The 9,874-nt window shown below is 47.7% G+C and overlaps 1 protein-coding gene across 1 annotated transcript in view; it reads right to left on the reverse strand.

The window, feature by feature from the left end:
• LOC148474930 (uncharacterized) overlaps positions 1 to 9,834 on the reverse strand; it is an 80,983-nt gene extending 71,149 nt beyond the window's left edge. The window contains 5 exon segments of the mRNA XM_088458019.1: positions 2,207 to 2,786; positions 2,943 to 3,040; positions 3,160 to 3,238; positions 3,480 to 3,606; positions 9,770 to 9,834. Coding sequence (XP_088314145.1) covers positions 2,207 to 2,786; positions 2,943 to 3,040; positions 3,160 to 3,193 — 712 coding nt within the window. The 5' untranslated portion in view covers positions 3,194 to 3,238; positions 3,480 to 3,606; positions 9,770 to 9,834.
• Positions 9,835 to 9,874: the final 40 nt, after the last annotated feature.

The raw sequence follows: 9,874 nt of genomic DNA on the forward strand, positions 1-9,874 counted from the left end.
AGTCACCATCGACAGCACGCCCCCTTTGATGAGACACTCCGAGCGAAGGAAAGTCCTTCGCTCGTCGGGTCTCGCGCATGCGCACGACGGAGCTGCCTCCATCGTGCGCATGCGCAGTGGGGAACATCGACCCACTTGCGAGCGTACTGCCGCTCATGAGTGGGTCTGAATGACCCCCTAAAATCAACTACACAGATCACAGTGACTGGTAGGATATAGCGCTGTATAACCTGGCCCTTGGGAAAGGTATACAGGGAGACCGGACCCAGCGTTCCCGGAATCCTGAGGCTGATGCTGTAAAAGGCTGCCGTGAATCTCAGAGGGGGAGGGAGGAGCAGCTCAAGGGTGGCAAGACCGCAGTGGAATGGTGCCCTGAGCCGGAGGAGGGGCCATAAGGGAGAGTGTCTTCTCCCCTATGCTGACATCAACCACCGGGTCCCTGGCCTTAATCTGTGCCCAGCGGCAATATATGTATTGCCCTGGTAGTCAAGTGGAGTCCCAGATGAACCGTTATCCACATCAGCGCCTCCGGTCTGTCTCCTGAGACCGGAGGCAAGACTGCGCATAGATGCGCGTTCCCGCAAGCAGGGAACCACCTTACCTGTCCCCTTTGTCCCAGCTGCAGTCTGGGGTCCAAGAAGCACTGCCAGCTAGGTCCCCCTGGAGCCCTGCCGAGTACCTAGCCGAGGGCTGGTGTCGCGGCGCCGCGGTGGGGTGATGGAGCAGCAGTGCAGACGTCCAGGTGACTGTCTAGTGCTGCTGCTCTGTAGTAAAAAATAAAATAAAGGTAAATCATAAAAATAAAGCTTAGGCTGCTTAATAGCAGCCCCAAAGTTCTAACGGTGATCCAGCTCCTGCCGGACACCAACAAAACTGAGTTGCTTTCAGGCTGTGAGCGGGGTATAGGGGGGAAGGACCAGCATGCTGTTGGTCTTTTAAGTACCACCTACACCTAATTGTCTCCCTGTGGAGCCCTATGGACCCCGCAGAAAGAAATATATGGAAAAAAAATATATATTTTTTTCTTATATTAAGGTGGAAGCATTTATACGATTAGTGAGTTCTATGTGATATGCTTGTTGCTATTGCACAGATAAAACATTAACTTAAAATATAACATGATCTCATCAACAAGCATATTGCATAGACCCAAACGAAGACATTGGTGACAAAAAGTTCCTGAGCATGCAATGCCCAGCTGGCATCACACGACAGGAAGCCTCAGTCAGCTGACCAACAACAATGGCCATCTAGACACTGCACCAAACACAATCACTGGGTCATTCAAAGCTGAATAGACATGAGCTAAATTAGCAAATCATCCTAGTACAGCGATAATCTACAGGTGGAGACATAGGCCTTAATCAGAGTCGCCACAATTCCGACTGCGTGCCGCAATTAGACAGTATTCTGAGTTGGACACATCTTGCAAACGCGCTGCCCCAGCTCTCCGCTTGTTAAAGCAGCCACCATCACATGTAATGGTACTCCTACCTATCCCATGCTAGTGGACAACATCCGACTAAAAGTAGACTGGTCAAATCTCTGGGCTGGTAACACACAGTGAATGATGTGAGGGGGAGAACAGGAGTATAATAGGGGCTGATGGCTCCTGATGTATGAGATACACCAGAGTGTGGGGAGGAGACTGGTCAGATCTCTGGGCTGGTAACACAGTGACATGATGTGAGGGGGAGAGCAGGAGTATAATAGGGGCTGATGGCTCCTGATGTATGAGATACACCAGAGAGTGTGGGGAGGAGACTGGTCAGATATCTAGGCAGGTAATACACAGTGACATGATGTGAGAGGGAAAGCAGGAGTATAATACGGCTGATGGCTCCTGTTCTATGAGATACACCAGAGGGAAGGAGACTGGTCAGATGTCTGGGCTGGTAACACACAGTGACATGATGTGAGGAGGAGAGCAGGAGTATAATAGATGCTGATGGCACCTGATGTATGAGATACACCAGAGAGTGTGGGGAGGAGACTGGTCATATATCTGGGCTGGTAACACACAGTGACATGATGTAAGGAGGAGAGTAGGAGTATAATAGGGACTGATGGCTCCAGATTCTCCAGCAGGGCAGATATATTTCCCTCATTAGTCTATACTGACAGAGGAGGGTGTAGGATAAGAGATGCTGTAGTGACTGAGCAAAGAGAATATCTGGCTGTTCTATAATAAGTGTTTTTTACTCACCTGCGCTGATATCAGTAGAGATTTCCTCCTCCTTACACTGCTGCTCACCCCTCACATACGTCTCTTCTCCCTCCGTATCTTCTGCCTTCGTATCAGTCACATACGTCTCTTCTTCTCCCTCTATATCTTCTGCCTTCATATCAGTGACATACATCTCTTCTTCCTCTATATCTTCTGCCTTATTATCAGTCACATACGTCTCTTCTTGTTTTCCCTCTATATGTTCTGCCTTCATATCAGTCACATATGTCTCTTCTCCCTCTTTATCTTCTGCCTTCATTTCAGTCACATACGTCTCTTCTTCTCCGTCTATATCTTCTGCCTTCATATCAGTGACATACATCTCTTCTCCCTCTATATGTTCTGCCTTCATATCAGTCACATACGTCTCTTCTCCCTCTTTATCTTCTGCCTTTATATCAGTCACATACGTCTCTTCTTCTCCCTCTATATATTCTGCCTTCATATCAGTCACATACGTCTCTTCTTCTCCCTCTATAACTTCTGCCTTCAAATCAATCACATATGTCTCTTCTTCTCCCTCTTTATCTTCGGCCTTGTTATAAGTAAGATCTACACCCTAAATTACCCACAAAACAATAACAAAACTCTTTAATAGTTTCTGATGTCAGTATTTGAGATTAAACAGTATAATATCAGTGTATAAAAGACATGCAGTGTCAAGATAGATCATGCAGTAAAATGTCACTTTGGTGAGACCCTAAATCCCAACTACCTGATGCCTCTGTAGGGTCCTGCGATTCTCCTCTGTACAATCCTGTGAATAAAGAGGACGGGGACATCTCTCTGGAGTATTTCTGTTACTGGGTCCATCTGTAGGAGACATACAGTGACTGAATACATTGTATATATGTGATTATCAGATGATGTGTGCATATATGGGGCCCCCATACCTGCTCTCCCCTGTACAATAAATGACAGTCTCCTCTTACCCAGTGACGTGAGGGACCGGTGATTCTCCATCATCACGTCCTTGTACAGACCCCTGTGTTCCTCTATGTACTCCCCCTCCTGCATGGAGACATACAGTGACATCTTGACACCTTATAGGAACCTGACACACACAATGATACAGTCATCACCCAGACACACGCCCTGGTGTTACTGTATAATGTCCCATTCCCAGCAGTCATCACCCAGACACATGCCCTTGTCCCTAGTATAATGTCCCATTCCCAGCAGTCACCTCTCCAGTCATCTCCCAGACACTTCCCCTGGTGTTACTGTATAATGTCCCATTCCCAGCAGTCACCTCTCCAGTCAGCAGCTGAATGATCTTGTTGGTGAGTTCCAGGATCTTCTGGTCATTGTGTCTCTCATGTATCAGTGAATGAGATGGAGGCACAGCAGTAGGGTGTCTTCTTCACTACTGTATAATCCTGTGTATTGCATGTTGAAAATTAAAACTAATTTTAAAAATGCTAAAAGTATTAGATCAAATAAAAAGAAAAAAAAAGACCGCCAAGAATATTAGCGATGTCACTGTGACACTCCCTGATCTCCCTCACCTCCCCAGTCCTGTCCCTGCATTATTACTATAGATATAAGTGATGTCACTATGACACTCGCTGATCACCTCACCTCCCCAGTCCTGTCCCTGTATTAGAACTATAGATATAAGTGATGACACTATGACACTCGCAGATCCCCTCACCTCCCCAGTCATGTCCCTGTATTATTACTATAGATATAAGTGATGTCACTGTGACACTCCCAGATCCCCTCACCTCCCCAGTCATGTCCCTGTATTATTACTATAGATATAAGTGATGTCACTGTGACACTCCCAGATCCCCTCACCTCCCCAGTCATGTCCCTGTATAATTACTATAGATATAAGTGATGTCACTATGACACTCCCAGATCCCCTCACCTCCCCAGTCCTGTCCCTGTATTATTACTATAGATATAAATTATGTCACTATGACACTCGCAGATCCCCTCACCTCCCTATCAATCACTGACAGTATGCTGCCGCTCTGGGTGTAGGACCCATACTGAACATGCGCTGTGTAAGTCAGGCACGTGCGCAGATTGTGCGTTCAGCAGTGCACGTACGTTGAAATAGAAAAGGGCATTTTCCAAACTGTTCCCACAAAGTTGGAAGCATAGCATTGTCCAAAATGTCTAGGTATGCTGAAGCATTAGGAATGCCCTTCACTGGAGATAAGGGGCCTAGCCCAAACCCTAGAAAAACAGCCCCATACCATTATCCTTCCTCCACCAAACGTCACAGTTGGTACAATGCAGTTAGGCAGGTAACGTTCTCCCGGCATCCGCCAAACTCAGACTCGCCCACCTGACTGCCAAACAGAGAAGCGTGATTCGTTACTCCACAGAACACGTTTCCACTGCTCCACAGTCCAGTGTCGGTGTGCTTTACACCACTCCATCTGAGGCTTGGCATTGGACTTGGGTTATGTGAGGCTTGCATGCAGCTGTTCGGCCATAGAAACCCAGTAGATTAAGCTGAGCTCTTCACAACGACCCATTTTGTATCACAAATGTTTGCAAATGGAGACTGCATGGCTAGGTGCTTGCTTTTATACACCTGTGGCAACGGGTCTGGTTAACACACCTCAATTCAACAATTAACAGGTGTGGCCAAATACTTTTGTCCATACAGTGTATGTATAACATGCTTGGTTTCTAGTCTGCACTTATTTTAACGTGCACATATAGAATACTTTCACTAGGAAGTTATTAATTTCCAAATATAAGGTCATTTGTGTTGCTTATATTCCAAGTACCACTGCTTAGTACATAGATAATTATCAGTTAAATGACAACACTCTCCTATAAATGTAAATTAGGTACAGCTGTGCCTTCACTGCGGTAAGCATTTATAACATTATATATATATATATATATATATATATATATGCGGGAAAGTGATGTCTTTTCCACGGAGGTCACCTGGCTATGATTGAAGGGTTCATGTGAGTTCCATCCATTTGGAATATATACATATATATATATACATATATATATATAATCCAGGGTAGGACCGGCACTCCCAACAACACAAGTAACTTTAGAGGTGCCTTCACAAATATAAGGTAAGGCAGTGCAAAGGTGCGGCACTCTCTTCTTGTCTTTTTTTGAAGAGAGTGCCGCACCTTTGCATATATATATATATATATATATATATATATATATATATCTCTGACATCCAGAAGAAGGGGAGCACGAGCCCGAAACGTCGATGACGATGTATTTATAATAAACCACTGCACTGGTTATGTTTTACTAAGAAGACTCAGAGTGGCGCCTTTTTGCTCTGCTATATGGTGGGAATGCCGTTTCCTCGAAGAAGGGCACCGGAGCGGGCATATTACTGCTGTGCATGCTGAGAGTGCCGGATCTTGGTTGTTGACACCCCAGGCAGGATAGAGGAACTGCACGGGTTGTGACAGGTGCAGGGTGCTAGAGTGAAGACCCTTGGTGTGTAGACACTTGGCGATATTTTGGACGAATGAACAATAACGATATCGTTAAGTCATTCACAATATCGTCCAGTTTGTACGCAAAAACGATGAACGATAACGACCAACGATGCGTGCTCCCACAGGTTGTGGGTCTTTGTCGTTCATCGCCTGAACATGCAGGCCAACCTGACGATAGTGTCAGGTTGTTGCATGTTCGGGAATGAGGGAGGGAGCCCGGCACTGAGCGATATTGTGCATGATATTGTTCGGTGTTTGTGCTCAATGTTGTTAACGACACTGATCAAACCCCTGCCGGGGAGACAGTAGATGATTTCACTCATGAAGCAGATCGTCTAGTGTGTATGCCCCTGTCTGATAGGATGTTACATGAAAATCCATAACATGTCCCATCCTCGCCAAATACTGGTGATGCAGCTAATAAATTTGTGCACCAACAGATTAGTTCTCTAAACAAATCTGTGTCAATGGGTAACTCATGTGTATCACACCATGGATCAACCTAGTCTCCTAACACGAGTAATACGGGTATAGTGATGCGTCTATCCATATCAGCAACAACTACATAATACATCCATTAGACAGTGTAACATATTAGTGTGGTTTAGTGGAAACACAATTTAAAAACACACAGGACACATTTTGCAACGCGTTGCCCCATGCCGTCCTGACGCACGCTTCGCTAGGTCAGCTAAATCATAGTATCAACCCGACTACATTAGACTATATCCTGGTTTCTCACCAATCAGCCTCTGGAACCGCTATTGACAGCTCTCTAAGCCAATGGACTCCGTCTGTCAGTGCTCTGATTGGCCTATTCCTATTATAGAGATACCAGGAGTGGAGGAGAGAACTACAACAGCAAGTATCCAGCCGATATCGACAGCCATCATATAAGCCAATAAGCTGAGCCTGTCAGCGCTGTGATTGTCTACTTAATTGCTATTCTACAGACACATAGAACCGAAAGGGAGAACTAAAACAGTAGGTATCCAGTCAGGAAAATAAACACTTTACCCAATCAATGAGCGCTACCAGTCAGCACTCTAATTGGCTATTATGTAGTGTGACTATTATGTTGACATTGAGAATTAGATAAGAAGTTTAGAGGATTAAAATTGTGATCCTCTGCTGTGACTAAAATGAAAATAAATGATATAGTCACATAATATATATATGTTTGTATATATGTTTAGGGAGCGTAGCGGGTTTATGGTTAGGTTTGGGGGGGGGGGTTAGGGTTAGGCACCCCTAGGGGAGAGAGCTGGGCACCCCCGGGGGAGGGTTAGGTTTAGGGTGCCGTAAGGGGGGGTTAGGCACCAATAAGGGAGGGTTAGGATTGGGGAGAGGGGTAGGGTACTTACCTGCCCTGTCGGACTCTTATCCCTTCAGGCTGCCAGCACCGTGATATGAACTGCCGGGACTTCATACACATTCCTATTTATCAGCCGTATTAAACCCGTAGCCCGCGGAGCTGTTGCCTGTGGCCGGCTGGCAGGCTCCATTTGCCAGGCACCTGCTGAGATTTTACCAGCGGGTGCCTGGCCGTCTCTCTCCAAGCCAGCGGCAGCCGGAGGCTGAAGATCACTCCTGAGCGCCGGCTTCCACAGTGTGTAGTGCACTATGGGAGTGATGTCATGACATCTTCCCCATAGTTTATAGGTGCAGCCAGGCGGACCGGACGGCAGCGGATGCGGGGCTTAAGGTAAGTAACTACTACAGGGGGCACTGCATAAAGAGCACCACTGCTGTGGGCATTGCATACGAGGCATTACTACTGTGGGCTCTGCGTAAAGGGCACTGCATAAGGGATATTTCCACTACTGGAGACACTGCATAGGGGGCAATACATAAGGGGCATTACCATTACTGGGGCACTACACCACTCCTGGGGCACTGAATACGGTGCACTATCACTCCTGGGGGCTCTGAATACGGGGCACTACCACTCCTGGGGGCACTACTACTCCTGGGGGCACTGCATAAGGGGCATTACCACTACTGGGGACATGGCATAAGGGGTACTACCACTACTGGGAGCACTGAATAAGGGGCAACACCACTACTGGGCACACTACTGCTGTGGGCATTATGTATAAGGGGCACTACTGCGGTGGGCATTGTAGATAAGGGGCATTACCAACTGTGGTAATTGTGTAAAAGGGGTACTGTTGTGTGTCATACATGAATCAGGAGTGAATCAAGATTGTGCTATTGTGTGGCGTACAGATGAGTGGCCCGCGGGCTTCGTTGAATTTTTTAATGTGGTTGAAGATTCTAGTGTTCACTCTAGCTCCAGCGGCAGGCAGGGCAACGGAGCTAGAGAGGAGGCGTGGCCATTGAAAAGGGGGCATGTCTATAAGACGCGTCACATTTTCGTCACTCTTGGGGGCATGCCTGGCACTAACGAACACGCCGGGCAGCCCCCAAGCGCTGCTGACATGTAGAATAGATGCCGGGCGCATGCACCCAGCGTCTATTCACCGGCGGTAACCGGATCACCGTACATTTCCCCCACCCGCGGGACACTGACTCGCGGGTGAAGTCGGCAGGTGCGCTGCGCGGTGGGGGCACGGCGCTCCAGAAAGAGGGCAGGGCGCAGCGCCCCGCTAAAACATCCTAGCGGGAACGCTAAGATATATATATAAAAATAAAGCAGATATGTGACTCATACATTCGAAGATAAATCCCTTTGCATACATTATTATTAAAAACGTAGTCTTCTCAAACACATATTATGAGGAGTCAGCTGCATATGCTTCTTTAAATAGATTAGTCCATGATTACTTAGGTAATACTCCATAATTAATATTCGCATTTAATCCAACTGGATGTAACCCACCCAACAGAAAACTCCAATGACTCTCCCTTTAGAGCAATTCCTTGGTGAGATCACCCCCTCTAATTCCTAGGTGTATCTTCTGTACACCATATGCTCTCCCTGTATAACAGGACACCACAGGCTGCTCCCCCTGTATAATAGGACATCACAGGCTGCTCCCCCTGTATAATAGGACACCACAGGCTGCTCCCCCTGTATAATAGGACACCACAGACTGCTCCCCCTGTATAATAGGACGCCACAGGCTGCTCCCCCAGTATAATAGGACGCAACAAGCTGCTCCCCTCATAATGACACCACAGGCTGCTCCCCCTGTATAACAGGACGCCACAGGCTGCTCCCCCTGTAAAATAGGATGCCCGGGCTGCTCTCCCTACATAAAATAGGACACCACAGGCTGCTCCCCCTGTATAATAGGACGCCACAGGCAGCTCCCCCTGTATAATAGGTCGCCACAGGCAGCTCCCCCTGTATAACAGGACACCACTGGCTGTTCCCCTGTACAATAGGAGACCACAGGCTGCTCCCCCTGTATAATAAAGACACCAAAGACTGCTTTCCCCTGTATAATAATGACACCACACCCTGCTCCAACTGTATAACTGGACGCCACACCCTGCTCCAACTGTATAACTGGACACGACAGCCTGCTCCAACTGTATAACTGGACACCACAACCTGCTTCCCCTGTATAATAGGAAACCACACGCTGCTCCCCCTGTATAATAGGAAACCACAAGCTGCTCCCCCTGTACAACAGGAAACCACAGACTGCTCCCCCTGTATAATAGGAAACCACAGGCTGCTCCCCATGTATAATAGGACAACACAGGCTGCCCCCCCTGTATGATAGGACACCACAGGCTGCTCCCCCTGTATGATAGGACACCACAGGCTGCTCCCCCTGTATAATAGGAATAGTAGGACATCACAGGCTGCTCCCCCTGTATGATAGGACACCACAGGCTGCTCCCCCTGTATGATAGGACACCACAGGCTGCTCCCCCTGTATAATAGGAATAGTAGGACACCACAGGCCGCTCCCCCTGTATAATAGGACACCACAGGCTGCTCCCCCTGTATAATAGGACACCACAGGCTGCTCCCCCTGTATAATAGGACACCACAGGCTGCTCCCCCTGTATAATAGGACACCACAGGCTGCTCCCCCTGTATAATAGGACACCACAGGCTGCTCCCCCTGTATAATAGGACACCACAGGCTGCTTCCCCTGTATAATAGGACGCCATTACCTGCACACAGGACACCGGGACGCTGCTGCTGTAGCCTCAGAGGGCGGAGAATCAGGCGGAAGTCATACACCGGAAGTCATGTTGAACACAGGAGGGCGGGAATGT

The sequence above is a fragment of the Taudactylus pleione genome, unplaced genomic scaffold (assembly GCF_031769625.1).
Source record: "Taudactylus pleione unplaced genomic scaffold, aTauple2 ptg000800l, whole genome shotgun sequence".
In the NCBI taxonomy this organism is placed as follows: Eukaryota; Metazoa; Chordata; class Amphibia; order Anura; family Myobatrachidae; genus Taudactylus; species Taudactylus pleione.